The following is a 16,840-nucleotide window of genomic DNA, read 5'->3' as shown; positions in this document are numbered from 1 at the left end:
GCAGAAGTCTCATGTCTGACAAAATCTTATGCATAATATCAGCATATGTATAAATGAATAATAACGGAGCTTTTCTTATTGAACAACAATGATGCAGAAGGGCAGTGGAGTTTGGCTGGGGACCCTAGAGCCCAATCCTTTATGCTGGTCCTCACCTTCTGATGCCACCTGTTGAAGATGACTCTAGGCTATGCCAAATAATCCCTAAAATTCCATGGACCATATTTTGAAAATCATGCAATTATATATGATCATTTTGTTTCTTTAAGATTCCAAAATAATTCTCAATTTCACAAATTGAGACGTCTCTCAAAACACTGGAATTCCTTTTGTAATTAAAAAAATGTGCAAATAAGAAGGTTTCAGTTTATGCTAAGAAGGATTCTAAGCTAAAAAGCTCACACTTCATTCTAAAGCCACTGACTTAAGTGTTCCATAAAACAGCTATATAATCCCCAATAGTTTCTATTTAGGAAACAAATAAATTGATTAAAATTCCCAAAAACCCTTTAGCATACAGAAAGTCATAAGAGTTCTTTAGTTAAATTTTAATTCTCCTGCCCATCTTTATCCTTCACTGGGGAGGTGAGAAAAAATTAATTTGGAGGGGAGTAAATTTAAAGGCAGTATGTGCTTAAATGAAAATTTGTCACTTCCCAGCTTTGGTTACCAGAAAGTTAACACTTCTGTCAGTACACGCATATATACCCGCTAGACTCTTGTAGTCACAGTATGTGCAGAATTAGAAAATGAGAAAGAGGAGAATGCGTTCTACAAAATCCTTAACTGCTCTGGAAAAGAGAAGCCTGTAGGAGCTGAAGTTGTTCACAAGGGGCCAGCTTCCTTGCCTGTTACTGACGTGGATTTGATAGTTACAAGGCGAGGAGTAATGTTTGCACTGTGACTAATTCCTGATGTCCTTTACCAGCAAGGGTCCTCCACCTAAAATTAAGGAAATGAAGAAAAGCAATCCTAATAATCCCAAAAGGACCCGAAATGAACGTGTCCCAGAAGTTACTGTATATAGACTCTGTGACATACTTCTCCCTTTGCAAAACTACTGAGTGCAGATCATTACTTTCCAGCAGTCATGTGCAGAGACCTACTTTATAACACTTCAGGGAGACTTAACGTACTAGATCTTGACATGTCTTTCCGGAAAGTGAAGTAATTTACAGTTTTCTTCCAGTGGCACTGTTAACTCTTGTATCATTTTCAGGTCCGTGGGGCCGATGCATGGGAGATGAATGTGGCCCAGGAGGCATTCAAACCCGGGCTGTGTGGTGTGCTCATGTGGAAGGCTGGACAACGTTACACACAAACTGTAAACAGGCCGAGAGACCCAGTAATCAGCAAAACTGTTTCAAAGTGTGTGACTGGCACAAGGAGTTGTATGACTGGAGGCTGGGACCCTGGAATCACTGTCAGCCTGTGATTTCCAAAAGCCTGGAGAAACCCCTTGAGTGCGTTAAGGGGGAGGAAGGCATTCAGGTGAGAGAGATAACATGCATCCAGAAAGAGAAAGACATTCCGGCAGAGGATATCATTTGTGAGTACTTTGAGCCCAAACCTCTCCTGGAACAGGCCTGTCTCATCCCCTGCCAGCAAGACTGCATCGTGTCTGAGTTTTCTGCCTGGTCAGAATGCTCCAAGACGTGTGGCAGTGGGCTCCAGCACCGGACACGGCATGTGGTAGCGCCACCCCAGTTTGGAGGCTCCGGCTGCCCGAACTTGACAGAGTTTCAGGTGTGCCAGTCCAGCCCGTGTGAGGATGAAGAGACCATGTACAGCTTGCACGTGGGGCCCTGGAGCTCGTGCTCAATGCCTCACTCCAGACAAGTAAGACAGGCAAGGAGACGTGGGAAGAATAAAGAACGGGAAAAGGACCGAGGAAAAGGAGTGAAGGATCCAGAAGCCCGTGAACTTATTAAGAAGAAAAGAAACAGGAACAGACAGAACCGACAAGAGAACAAATATTGGGACATCCAGATTGGATATCAGACCAGAGAGGTTACGTGTACTAACAAGACGGGGAAGGCTGCCGATTTGAGGTAACATTTTATAACCGTTAACTGTGTGTGTCTCACTGTCCAAGCCATGGGCTAGAAAGTACTTAAGACTCTGCTGTACTAAGTCCTGAGATTCATATGTATACAACCTAGAATGAGCTACGCTCAAGCATAAGATTTTCTACTTAAGGCATTTGAGCTTTTGTGGGTTTCCTGACATTATTTCTGTTTTACTCATGGTTAGGCCCTGTACTGCTAGAGCGAATTGAAACTTTGCTGTCCAAAAGCCATAGCATCAGTTAGTCTCCGTGAGATGACACTACTTCTCTAAGTCAGTAGAACTGTTTCCGCCTCCAGTGGGGGAACAAGAAACTTACCCAGTAGCTATAGTTTGGGGATTTTGAATTCAGATACTTACTTTAGTGAGAGAAAAGCATACTTGTAATCTCTCCAAGTTCATAGCATTTTTAGAATTACCCTATAAACAAAATCTAAATAGCAACCCAGGGAGCTATACCTAAGAATAATTCTCTTTCACATTTTATAAAATGGAATAAATCTCCCCAGAGGGGGAAAAAAAAAAGGAAGGACCAGAAAAAATTAAGTAGATGTTATTTAATCATGAGTAGTTTAGAAAACATGTAATTAATTGGCTGCATGTTCTAGACAGAAATTATTTGTCAAATTATCTCTGGGTAAATAATGACTGTATTATGAAGGACTTTCTCATGTTTGATTTACTTGTTGTGAAAATATTCATTGAGGATTATTCATTGAGGATTATCTAAAGGATATGATGTTCTCTGCATATTCTAAATTTTGCTCTTGGATAAGCCAGACCATCTGGGAGTGTCTTATCTGGATCATTTGCATAATTGCTTTTTCTGAACTATTTATGCAGTTATGACTTGGACTAAACGGAGTGAAATTATGGTAGCATCACTCAGAATTTTATATCATATTTATTGTAGAAATGACATTGAAAGTGTCATCTCCTCCATCACACAGTCTGTTCTCTTGATTAAAAACACATAAGATAAATTTCACAGAAGTCTCAACCCATGTGCTGCTGGCGAGCAGCTCAATGGCTTTCCTCGTGTCCCTGGAAATCTTATACCAGATCACATGTGCCTGTTTGCTTTGGCTCCTGGGAACATGAATAGGACTGTGCGGCAGGCACGTTGCTTACTACCATAACCCGCTGGCTTCGTCTTTTTCTCACCCCCATTATTTTCCTTCCTTCATTGCTACCTAGTGATTTTGCTATCTGTGGATTTTGAAAGCTGGTTTTAAAGCCTTTTTAGTGCAGGATATAGTTTAAATAAATGAGTAAACAAATGAACACTTGACTTATCTAGACAGTAGTTTCTCTATAGCGTTCCTTTGGTCACCATTTTTAGGATATGTCCAGTCCTTCCCCTGTTTGTACTTAGACAGTTGTATTTTCTCTCAGCCACACCAGTAATCTTTCTTTTCTTCATCTCTTGGTATTGGTCCTGTCTTGGTCGGTCTTGGTCTCGTTAATGGTTGCTTGGCATCTTGCCTTGATCCTCCAGGTTCCTACAACTCCTTACATGTATGTGTCTGTATATGTGTTCACTTCTGATTCTATATCATGGTTTCAGTTCAATCCCTGTTTTATTCTTTTCTGACTATTCTTATCCTAGTGATTTCCTGATCTCTTTTCCTGAAGTATTATAGTTATGTTAGTTACTTGGCCCGCACTAAGTAATTAAATGAGCCTCCAAGGCAACCTGAGGTGTCTCCTGCTGTCAGTGAGTTAACGTGCTGTAGACATTTAATTTAATGTTGACCAGTCAATTAAAAGTATAATTAGGAAAGTACCTACCATTGCATAGAGCCTAATATTCCCATTTAGTTGTTTGAAATAAGCAAACATATTTAAAAATCTGTAGATCATTTGTCAGATGCTTAGATTCTATTAGAAATAGCCTATCTAACAACAAAATGGCAATTACCTATATGTTATAACTTATTAGGCCATAGATTAAGCTTTACATTAAATTGGTTATTAATGTCTCTTGCATTTAAGAATTATACATAAGAATATATATGAATAAATATATATGATTAAGAAAGTTAAAGTCTCAGGGAAGAAGGGACAAAAATCAAGTATTTTGACTATGTTTTGCTCAAACTTTCCACCACATCAGTGAAGCTAATGAAATAAAGAGTAAATGGTCAATGCCAGCAATTCTGCTTAATTGCAGCAGAATTACTGCTAGAACTTGCAAGTTGAAGATGATAGATCTGCCCTACTTTTTGCTTTCAAACAGACTGATATCAATAAGAATGAAAAATACAAATGAAAGTCTATTCTTTCATGACAATAGGAAACAGTCACAGTCTCAAGTCACAAATGATTTAGAGATTTAGAGAATGTGATAAAATTAACTAACTGAAGGAAGACACTTAGAAGGGTGTTCTGTCTTTGCAACTTCTGTGAACACTCAAAATTTCTGAGTAGCCTGAACTTTGTGAGGGCTAAGCTAATGACACCTCATCACTGTGGCATGGTCTGAGTTAAGAGAAAGGGCTGCTGGAACATCTTTGAGTTTGTTTGAAAACAGAATGGCATAATAGGCAAGACTGAATAAGAAGCTCACTATGCCATTACTGCCAAGAAAGGACTACCAGTTTGATGGACTGATGGACTAAAGGTTGGTGACCGGTGGACAAGAATTCTAAATCACTACACACATACCAGGACACAAGGAGCTTCCCTATAAACTAGTTAGTGAGTTTCAGCCAAGCCTAAGTATAGTACTGCCCCAAGCCTAGAGTTGATACGAAAGTAAGGGCAAACATTTCTCCAAGAAACTAAAAATAGTAAAGGAAATATGATGTTTCCAAATCAAAAACAGAAAGAAGAGTTAAGAATATTGAATAAGCTTAACTCATGAATTGAATGAATGATTTGGCAGAGCTCAAATGGAGGGGAATTGGAAAACAAGAAGAAGTAGAATTAACATTAGAACTAAAAATGGAAAAATATCTTGTGAAGGAGAGGCAGTGATAGAACAGTTTAAGACCATATAACTGAACTGTAATTTTAAAAAATGATGGTTATGGAAACAAGCAAGGGAGATCCCTATATGAAACTCGTGTTCCTGAAGGTAGGACCACGAGAAGAATTAGAATAGGAAAAAACAAAAACCAAACACCAAATATAACAGGAAAAAAAACACAAAGATATCATAGAAGGCATTCCTGAATTTAATCCATAGATTGAAATTGCACATGGGTAATAATTCTTCTAGAAGAGGTTGAAATAACATCCTCATGGAAGAACTGGTATAGAATAAAGAAAAAGAGATATCAGACTCTCAGCCAGCATAATACTCAAATTCTGAAACACTAGAAGTATTTCTGTTGTAGTAAAAAACAAGAAAGGATAGCACATTAACTCCAGTCTTAGTTAACGTTGATCTGTAAGTACTAGTTAATGTAGTTGAAAAGAGAAAGAAGTAAAAATTGGAAAGCAGATGGAAAAATTAACATTTTTCCCCCCAGAGATTATGAATGTGCCCTGAAAAACTCAGGAGAATCAATTAAAAATATAAAAATGAAGTAACTCTTCGGGGGGAATTGATTGACACAAAAAAAATATAAAAACAATCAACATATTTCCTAAATACACATAACTATTAAACATGATGATGGAAACAAAAGATTAAAATATTCCACTTACAAAAATTAAAAAGACAGAAATAAATCTGTGGATGAACCTAACTATAAAAGTTCTACACAGAACACCAGACTTGGAAACATAAAAAAGATGTGTGCCTATCCAGAACACTTACTAAATATACCCATGGTCCCCACATTTTTACTTTAAAACTTATAAGGGAAAAATAAGCATTACAAGACAGACCAAGAAAATTTTTAAAAAATAAAAGTAGAGAGAAAAAACTAATGTCCCCAAATAGTTACATGTATTTTATTCTATGAAAATAATAACAACAAATTTATGTAAGTGCATGAATAGATCAAACAGAAAAGAGTCTAGAAAGAAGATCTCCAAAACCCTATAAAACATTGCCTTTGGTGGGAAATTAATTAGTTTGTTTTGTTTGGGGGGCTGGTGCTTAACCATGTAAATGAATAAGAAGAATTAAAAAGAAAAAGAAGAATAATTATATGCCTTTGATACTCATTATACCAAAACAAAGCCCAGGTATTTTCAGTACTTAAATTTTTTTTCTTTATAATGCTAGAAGAAAAGGTAAAAATTTTAAAGGAAAAGGAGGATATTTTAGGTCACAGAATGCAGAGATCATGCAAGGAAATATTCAATTAGATTTTTAAAAAAGAGAAAATTTTGCTCAAGGAAAGTATTAATGAAGTTAAAACCCAGGTAGCAAACTGAGAAAATATATTTGAACATTTACTTGGCAAAGAACTAATTTTCTTAATACTTAAAGAACTCATTAAGAAAAGGGTCAAAACCTAATTGAAAATGAGCTGAAAATTAAGAGACTGAAAAGACAAGTTACAGACTGGTAGAAAATATTTTTGGAAGGCTTTGCTGATAAAGGGCTGTTATCAAGAGCATACAAAGAACTCTTAAAACTCAACAATAAGAAAACAAATAACCTTATTCAAAAATAGGCCATAGACCTTCCCACCTCACCAAAGAAGATATACAAATGGAAATGAAGCATATAAAAAGATATATCATAGTAGATAAAGGAAATACACATTAAAACAACACAGAAATACTACTCGACACTTATTAAAATGCCCAAAATCCAGAACACTGGCAACACCAGGTGCTGGTGAAAATGTGACCATTGCTGGTAGGAATGCAAAATGGTTACAGTCATTTTTTGAGACAGCCTGCCAGTTTCTTATAACACTAAACATACTCTTTACCATATGATCTAGCAATTGTGCTCATTGGTATTTACCCAATGGAACGGAAAACTTATATCCACACAGAAATCTACAGAGACGTTTATATAACAACTTTATTCACAGTTGCAAAACATGAAGGCAACCAAGATGTCCTTGAGAAGATGAATGGATAAAAAAGCTGTAACACATTCAGACAATGGAATATTATTCAGTGTTAAAAAGAAAGGAACTATGCATCCATGAAGAGACATGGAAGAAACTAACTGCATAATTACCAAATGAAAGAAAAGTCTATATTCTGTGTGAATCCAACTATGTGACATTATGGAAAAGGCAAAACTGTGGAGACCATGAAAAGAGCAGCCGTGTTTTCAGGGTTAGGTGAGAGGGAGAGATGAACAGAGGGAGCACAAAGGACTTTTAGGGCAATGAAACTATTCTGTATGATAGATATATGCCATTATACTTTTGCCCAAACCCATAAAATGTAGAACACCAAAGGTTAACTGCAGTGTAAACTATGGACTTTGAGTGATTATGATGGATTAATGTAAGTTCCATTCTAGTGAGTGACGTTGATAATGGGGGAGGCTATCCATGTATGAGGGCAGGGGGTTATTTTTACTTTGCACTTAAGAGTACTTAAGAGTACTTTGCACTCAATTTTGCTGTGAACCTGTAACTGTTCTAAAAATTAAAATCAGCAAAGGACAGGATCAGGGCACAGAAAATATGCTAATCCTCAGTCATCATTAAGAAATTAAAAAAATTAAATCCCATTTTCACCTCTCAGATTAGTAAATAAAATGTTCCATAGTATGTCAGGGATCACTAAGACAGCCTCTTGTTTTGGTAATTCACTAGAAGGACTCACAGGATTCAGCATATAGTTAAATTTATGTCTGAGATTCATCACAGTGAAAGGATACAAACCAAAATCATAAAGAAAAATGGGCATGGGGAGAAGTCTGGAGGAAACACTCTATAAAGTTCTATTGGAAATGTTGAGCTTCCTCTAGAGTCTTCTCCCTATGGAAATTAACAGCCTACTCTAATTCCTCCAGCAAAGAGTTGCAGCAAAATTGTGTAAGGCATTATCTGCTAGGGAAGTTTATTAGAGACTCAGTGTCCCAAATTGTTATTGGATCATGTAGGCACCCTCTGCCTAGCATATAGGAAAGCCAAATGTTCTCCATAAAGCACATTGTTTATATGAACAAAGTAAGCATAGTGAACAACTTTGTCATTTATCACAATTTTCTCATTTACAGAAAAAATTTTTTAGCAGTGTAAAGAACTGTTTACCGGTTAAGTTTCCATATACCTACCAAGGGCCAACCCTGCAAGCAAGTCTTTTTAAGGATAGAAGTCTGAGACTTGATATTTTATTAATAATCGTATTTAACATTAAGGAATTGGGGAAACTAGACATATTCTTGGTGGGGACAAAAATTGGTGCAACCTTTTTGAAAAATACTTTTGCAGTATGTATCAAAATTTAAAAAGGACACTACCTTTGTCAGTGATTCTGTATGATATTCTTCTAAATAGATGTACAACTCTCACTGTAGCATGATTTATCATAGCAAAACAATCTAAATTCCACCAGGAAAAGGACTAGTTAAATCAAGGTGCTTCCATGTATGGAATATGTAGTTACTACTAAGTGAGGTAGATTATCTCAGTCACGGTTGTTATAACAAAGTAGCATTGGCTAGGTGACTTATAAACAACAGAAATTTATTTTTCATTGTCCTGAGGCTAAGAAATCCAAGATCAAGGCACCAACAGATAGATTCACTATCTAGTAAAAGCTCTATTCCGGGTTGTAGATCTCTGGCTTTTTTCATTGCATCCTCACATGGGCACAGAAAAGGAGAGAGCACTCTGGGGTCCCTTTTCAAGAGTACTAATCTCATTCATGAGGTCTCCACCTTGTGACCTGATTAGCTCCTAATACTATCACATTAGGGGTTAAGATTTTAAAATATGGGTTTTGGTGGACACACACATTCAGTCCATTGCAGTAATTGATTTGTAAATAAAAATGAGGGAGTAAAGGCAGTTTTATTCCACTCCCCTGCCTTTAAATCAACCAGAAACACCATTAAAAGAAATAAGCACTTCTATATATAGGAGAAAGAAAGAAAGAAAGAGAGAGAGAGAGAGAGAGAGAGAGAGAGAGAGAGAGAGAGAAAGGAAAGAAAGAAAGAAAGAAAGAAAGAAAGAAAGAAAGAAAGAAAGAAAGAAAGAAAAAGAAAGAGGAAGAAAGAAAGAAAAGAAGGAAGGAAGAGAGGGGAGAGAGGGAGAGAGGAAAGTAGAAAGGGAGGGAGGAAAAGAAAGAGGGGGAGGGAGAGGAAGGAAGGAAAGAAATGAAAAAAGAAAGAAAATGGAAAGGAATTTAAGACCTGAGGTCTGAAAGAGATTCCTGTAAAGTGATTAGGATACAATCCCAAAAGGCTCATTCAAGAATCCTTTCATTGATTCTCTCAGTTGGGGATGGGTGGGAGGACAGCACAGACAGGCAACTGAGAATATGAAGGAAGTTCTCTTAAGAGCTGATTCTTTACCACAGAATCACAGACATATAGCTGGAGGAACATTTCAGCCCGAACGTTACTTGCCTGGTCTCCTGGCTAAGAGAAGCTGTCAATGGTGAAGTGGAGAAAGTGAGTAGTGAAGGCTCACATTTCCAGATTATAGCAAGTATACCCTGAGATTTAGGCTTTGCTATGAGCCACCCTCACCTTTGGAGAGTTTAGCTGGCGCACATAGCCTCTTCCTGAAATAAAGACCTGAATATGTATATCAAAGATATAACATGTTTCAGGAAGGAGTATAAAATCTGCTCTAAGTAATACGAGAACCATCTAGTGGAAGTAGCAAATATCTTTGAACATGCCTTATTTTGTTGTATTGTCTGGCAAAGGCAGTTAATTATAATTATAAATCCACTGGAAGTGTTGCCAGGAAGTATGGGAAATTCCGTTTGGTAAATTCCTGAGGGAATAAGACAGATTTGGGATCTAAAACAGATTTCTCTTGGCTAAGCCAAAAAAAAAAACAAACAAAAACAAAAAGCAAAAGAACCCAAAAAAAACAAAAAACAAAATGAGAGCTATGCAGTTTCTAGATAACCCAGTAAAGCAGACATTTATTTTAGGCACAAATATATAAGGGCAAAAAATAACTAGGTCTCATAAATATAGTCAGCTAATCTTTGTCAAAGGAGCAGGGGCAGTACACTGGAGCAAGGTCAGTCTCTTCATCATATGGTGCTGGAACATATGAATATATGCAAAAAAAAAAAAAACTAGACACAGCCCCTATACCCTCCATTAAAAAAATAATTGAAAATGGATCATAGATCTAAGTGCAAAAGGCAAAATTATTATGAAACGTCTAGAAGGTAACATAAGAAAAAACCTAGATGACCTTGGGCGCGGTGATACTTTTTTAGATATAACACGAGAGGTGATCTATGAAAGAAATAATTGGTAAATAGACCTTCATTAAAATTAAATGCTTCTGCTCTGCAAAAGTCATTGTCGAGAAGGACAAGACACAAAGAGAAAATATTTGCAAATGACTCATCTGATAAAAGGATTTATCCAAAATATACAAAGAACTCTTAAAACGGAATAAGAAAACATCCTGATTAAAAAATGGACCAAAGACCATAACGTCACCAAAAAAGAAATTCACTTGGCAAATGAGCGTATGAAATGATGCTCTACAGTATAGGTCATCAGAGAAATGCAAATTAAAGCAATGAGATACTGCAACACACCTGTTAGAATAGCCAAAATCCAGAACACTGGAAGTACCAAATGCTGGTGAGGATCTATCAAGCAACAAGAATTCCAGTCGCTGCTGGTGGGAATGCAACATGGTACATCCACTGTGGAAGACGGTTTGGAGGTTTTTTACAAAACTAAACACCCTTCCATATGATCCAGCAATCACACTCCTTGAAATTTACCCAAAGGAACTGAAAACTTACATCCATACAATATCTACATAGTGTTGCCAGGTATTAGGTAGGAAAGAGAAATGAATAGGGGAAGTACATAACTTTTAGGGGAATAAAAATAGTCTCTATGACATTATAATGACAGGTATATGCCATTGTATATTTGTGCAAACCAGTGGAATGTACAACACAAGAGTTGACTATGATGTAAAGCATGGATTTTGAATGATTATGGTATGTCAGTGTAGCTTCGTCCTTTGTAAAAAATACACCATTCTCATGAGTGTTGTGAAATGAGGGAAGCTGTGCATGTGTGGAGATAGAATACGGGAAATCTCTATGCCTTTTTCTTAATTTTGTTGTAAATCTAACACTCAAAAAAAAAAGTCTAAAAAACTGACTAAAGCATGACAAGAATAATCTAGTATCCATGGAAAAATTGACACATTAGAGTATTTTTCTATCATTTTGTTATCAATTATATTTTTCCTTTTAGTCTTTAGATGAAGTCAGTCTTAGTATTTCAGACAGCAATGAATAATATGTGGCTTTGTGAAATTTTGTTCTAAACTCATACTTTTCTGACATACCCTTTCATCTTCAAAATTATATTTGTTAAGATAAAACCGTATTTCTTCGCAACACAGTCATTTTGTGCCTAACTCCAGTTTTACCTTCCAATACTAGTTGTTAACTACTCCATCCTTCTCTTTAAGGATTGCTGTTGAAAATAGTGACGGAAAAGTTGAATATGAAGTTACTGGCTTCGCAATACCAACAAAACAAAACAACTGGTTGAATCGATAAGAGAATTTTAAGTAATAGGTAGGGAGAAATAATAAAAATAGAGAAACCTGTATATCCATGGCCACACAATGTTGAGCAAATAATTTAAACTCTCTGGGATTCAGCTTTTTCATGTATAAATATGTGTTAAAGGAGTCAACAATGAGGGCGGGTGGGAGAGAGCTGAAAAAAAATCTGAAAGCCCCGCAAGTCTTGTGATTCCTGTGAACTCTGAACAAAAACTGTACCTGAAATTATAGATCTAAAATCCTATGTATCTTCCTTGGCAGAAAGCTAATTAATTTGGACATGTTGTAGAAATCAATTCGTAGTGAAACATCAGAATGAATTTATACATAGTGTGTGTGGACCAAGACAACGCTCAATCTTGAAAGTAACTGCACGGTTTTTACTTAGCGGATGTGCTGCTGAGTTCCTGAGGGCCCATTCCTGCAGGATGACTTTGTGAATCAGTGAACTTGAAAATCTAATTCTAACCTTACCAAAAAGAAGGGAGTAAAATTGCCCACTGTTTAAAGTAATACTGACTACTTTTAGGTTATTCAGAATCCATTTATAAAATTACTACTTCTCATGCATAAATAGCAGGCTTTCAGATTTAAAAACTTTCTGTAACATTCCATGTATTGATTTGCCTGCCATATGCTCACCATCATTTTTCACGAGCTTGCCTCAGCTGCCTGCTGCCCACAGCTGGCTGAAGAAATAGTCAATATGCCCACATTCTCTTGTAGATGGTGTATAGATAACAGAAGTACATGGCTTACTTGTCTCAAAATGTAGTGCTGACTGGGCACTATGTATTTACTATCCGCCCTTCTGGATGCTGCTTAAATAGCTGGAAGCTGATCTCCGAGCAGTATCTTTTTTTTTTTTAATTTTTTTTCAATGTTTATTTATTTTTGAGACAGAGGGAGACAGCGTATGAGTGGGGGAGGGGCAGAGAGAGAGGGAGACACAGAATCTGAAACAGGCTCCAGGCTCTGAGCTCTCAGCACAGAGCCTGATGCCGGGCTCGAACCCACGAACCATGAGATCATGACCTGAGCCAAAGTCAAACGGTTAACCGACTGAGCCACCAAGGCACCCCCGAGCAGTATCTTAATAAGGCTTCCTAGTTCTCTTCTTTCTGGTCAGATCCTATCCATAGGAGACAGCAGCAGTATATAAGAAGGTAGTAAGAGAGGAATTGAGTATATATTCCTGTCTTTTTGGGCCAACAGTGGCTGGGTTCTAAAAAAAAAGCTATAGCCCCTTGCCAACAGCTTTGCCCTACAGCTCTAGGTCCATTTCAGGTTTTGGTAATTTTTTTTTCCTTGGTCCCTTTATCACCTTGGCATGACAATCTTCCCATACTTATCAGTCTCAGGGTGTTTCACCATCTTTTGGTTATTTCTCTGAACACTACCCACACTTAGGATAATAATCCTTTTATTAAACTCTTGTCATTAACCCATGTGACTTTGCTATCTGTTTTCTGCTGACCCTGATGGATATAGCAGCTAGAGTACAATGTTAAGAATCAGAAAGCTACTTCTATATTGCTGTTAGTTTATGTATTAATTAATTAACTATGCATTTGTTTCATTATCTTCATCAGAGTATAAGGCATCGACATTCTGGGTGCTGAAATATATAAAAAAACAACAAAAAACAAAGACCCTAATCTCAAGGACCTATTCTTTGCTATGGAAAGACTGACACAAAAAGGCAATAAAGTATTAGTACTTTAAGATACTACCAGTATCATAGTACTTTAAGATACTAAGATAGTACCAGTGCTATCTTATGTCTAACTAGAGGGAGTATATGCAGTGACAACCGAGACAGCAAGTTCTTCCTGGTGGGAGGTTGACAGGATCCGAAATAGCTTCATAGAGGAAATGCTACTAAGGCTAAGGATTAGTAGATATGCCTAAAGTAGGGGAGGATGATGAAAAAAAAATATGGGAACAGTAAGAGCAAAGGCCCTGAGATTTGCATCAGTAATGATTCATTGAGTGAGGATATGATGTACACAGATCAATCACACATGTAGAGATTTCCTTGTAAAGGAATGAGAATCTAGACTATAGGAAAAGTCAGGCAAATCTTGGAGGTCAAGCTTAAATGTTTAGGTTTTCTGTCCTGTGTGTCAGTCATTTCCACATTTATTAGAAACAGTGTTTGGAGCACACTCCAATATAGGTAGTATTTATTTATAAACTAAATCCATGCACTATTAAAAAATACATACACTACTAAAAATCGTAAGAATTAAAACTAAAAGAAATAAGAAAACAGTACTAATGTTTTGCTAATCATTGTCTTTTTTTTTGAGAGAGAGAGAGAGCACACACACGCATGCATGCGAGTGGGGGAGGGGCAGAAGGAGAGAGAGAGAGAGAGAGAGAGAGAGAGAGAATCCTAGAATCCTAGAATCCTAGAATCCTAGAATCCTAGAATCCTAGAATCCTAGAATCCTAAGCAGGCTCCATGCCTAGAGCAGAGCTCCAAACAGATCCCAATCTCACTACTGTGAGGTCATGATCTGAGCGGAAATCAAGAGTCTGATGCTTAATCCACTAAGCCACCAGGTGCCCCTATGTTATCTTTACCTAAAATCTTAAGGCAAACCACAGAGGTTTATTATTAGTGGTAGAGATTTTTAGTCTAATGTAAATTTTTTATAAGTACGTATTTTATAAATCTATATAATACATAAATTAAAAATATTTCAATATATACACATATTTAGTTTTATATATATAAATAAAAACTTTTTAAATTTGACAGTGGAAATTCATGAATATGATTACCAAGTTATATGGATATTATAATTAACCTAATAAACAATTATTAATTAAGCAAGTACTGTGTGTCCAACATTGACCAGGTACAGAATTAACTTTGCAATTATGTAAAACATGATTTTTTATATTTAAATGTTTTTAGAAGATCACTGTGTATAAATTAAAGCAGGTATTACTATTCCTACATTATAGATAGCAAAAGTTGAGTACGAGAAGTTTTAAGTAACTCGCCTAGGTCACCCAAAAGAGCACAAAAGCAGAGGGGCAGCAAAAAAGCCTTGAGCAGGGCCACAGTCTGAGTGCAAGGTCTGAGTGCCACCCTGGGTATCTAGGTGAAAGGTGCTTCACGTGAAAGCATTTCTTTTTTTTTTTTAATGTTTATTTTTTGAGAGAAAGAGCATGTGCACACATGAACGAGAGAGGGAGGGGCAGAGAGAGAGGGAGAGATCTCAAGCAGGCTCTGCACTGTCACTGTAGAGCCCCATGCGGGGCAAAATCTCACAACTGTGAGATCATGATGTGAGCTGAAATCAACAGTCAGTTGCTTAAATGACTGAGCCCCCCAGGCACCGCTCACGTGAAAGCATTTCTAGGAGGAAGCTTGGTCTCAGTGTCAACAGATGAGAACATATTTCAAGGCTTGAAGTATATCCTTTTTTGAAATAGGCTCCTTGATACCTTTTGTTTTAGGGGACATATCTCTTCCTTAAATATTGTGAAGTTACTCCACTAGTTTCTGAGCATTACTCTATTTAGTTTAACCTTTGGTACATTTATAAACATCCTCACTTATGTTGTCTGTTTACTCCTGTTTGTATTCCTTGAAGCCACTCAACTATTCGGTCACAACTATCAAGTAGTTAGCACTGATAATGGCAAACTAAAGGCTAATATTGTCAACATTCACCCATAAACTAGCAAATTCTTTTGAACATCATACCAGTGTGACTACCAGAGTCACTTCCCACAGCCTCACACGTGATGGTTTCATCATGCCCAAGATAGGTTCACCTTTCCTGTACCTCCCTCTGTCATCTCACAGGAGCATTTTTGGTTTAAATGATGGCCTATTATGGAACAGTTGAATAAAAGGAAGCTCATGAGTAGCATTTAAAACTATTTAAGTTAAAGTATTTGGGACCAGGGACTAACCATAAACTGAATTATAGATGTCACTGTTTAATCGTCCTTCACATAAACTTTTAGTAAAGTCCATTCCAATTTCCTCACTTTTCCTTGGAGCCGTCCTTAATAACATCTTCCATTTGACTGTTCTAAGTTTAACTTTCTTCCTTGAGCTTGTGTGAGAACAAATTTCCTTGAGCTGGCACTATCTTGAGCAGCTGGCTGCAGTTTGGGGCAATGACCTTGCATCTCCTGAACAACTGTGACCTCACCCATTGTTTTCATCTATTTGCTGGAATTCTACTACTTTTATGTGGGTTGTACTGAGTCTCCCTCTGACTGGAATATAACAAGAAGGGATTTAAATAGGAGGAAATGCTTTCAAAAGGGGGGAAAAAAGTTCACATAGCATAAGGAATTTACTAAATTATTAATGTACTATTTGTATAACCTAATTAAGAATATGCTCACTCTTTTAGAGTTGACTAATACGTTGTATTAGTTATTTTGTGAGTTTCATTACCTTCTTAAAATTCTTCCTTCTATATTAAGCATAATTTTAAGCCTCTACTTGCACTTTGGCCTTGCTCTGTTCTTTATTTTTCTGATCTTGAGTCGTCTTATTATAGAGTGATTAATTTTTTCCCAAAAGCTTATTTGACAGTTATTTTCTTCTCTATTTAGTATGAATATGTGGTCAGTGATACGAGATTTTAAAGGTTGTGACCAGGAAAATTTTGTTTAATAGTATTTACAAGGACAGCAGTTGAATTGTGAGTGAGAAAAATAACTGTGCTGTGCTTAATACAAGAAACCATTGTACTGAAAAGATCTTGGAATGTTGGTACAGTCACGTACAGTATAAAGTGCTGGGACAGACAAAGCAGAATTTTGCAGAAGAAAAATCAGTTATGACCACTGATAGTTGAGTTTACATTAGTTTTCTTCTTTGGTTTAAATAAAGTTTTCAAAATGCTACTCATGGGCATAAACCAGACCACTAACCGCCATATATATGAATACACATGAGCTCCTATTGATGGGTGGATAAAAATAGAGATAGTAAAAGAGATCTTAACTCAAGAATAATAACTATGAATTTATCAGAAATTATTTTCAGTAGTATGAAATTTGAATACTTTTAAAAGTCATATCAGATGCGGTATACTGATATGTTTTGGATATCATACAGGTTTTAAAACATTTTTTATTAAAAATGCACCTCTCTGGGATGTAAAATTGCAGTGTAAATTAAG

The 16,840-nt window shown here is 36.7% G+C and overlaps 1 protein-coding gene across 3 annotated transcripts in view; it reads left to right on the top strand.

The window, feature by feature from the left end:
- Nucleotides 1–16,840, top strand: part of THSD7A (thrombospondin type 1 domain containing 7A) — a 438,927-nt gene that overhangs the window by 170,898 nt on the left and 251,189 nt on the right. For all 3 annotated transcript variants that reach the window (XM_043588979.1, XM_043588977.1, XM_043588978.1), the window contains exon 2: nucleotides 1,220–2,051. In XM_043588979.1, coding sequence (XP_043444914.1) covers nucleotides 1,220–2,051 — 832 coding nt within the window. The remainder of the gene's footprint in view (nucleotides 1–1,219; nucleotides 2,052–16,840) is intronic.

The sequence above is a fragment of the Prionailurus bengalensis genome, chromosome A2 (assembly GCF_016509475.1).
Source record: "Prionailurus bengalensis isolate Pbe53 chromosome A2, Fcat_Pben_1.1_paternal_pri, whole genome shotgun sequence".
NCBI lineage: Eukaryota > Metazoa > Chordata > Mammalia > Carnivora > Felidae > Prionailurus > Prionailurus bengalensis.
Note: the sequence above shows the minus strand (reverse complement) of the source record. Positions and strands in the feature narration are given on the sequence as shown.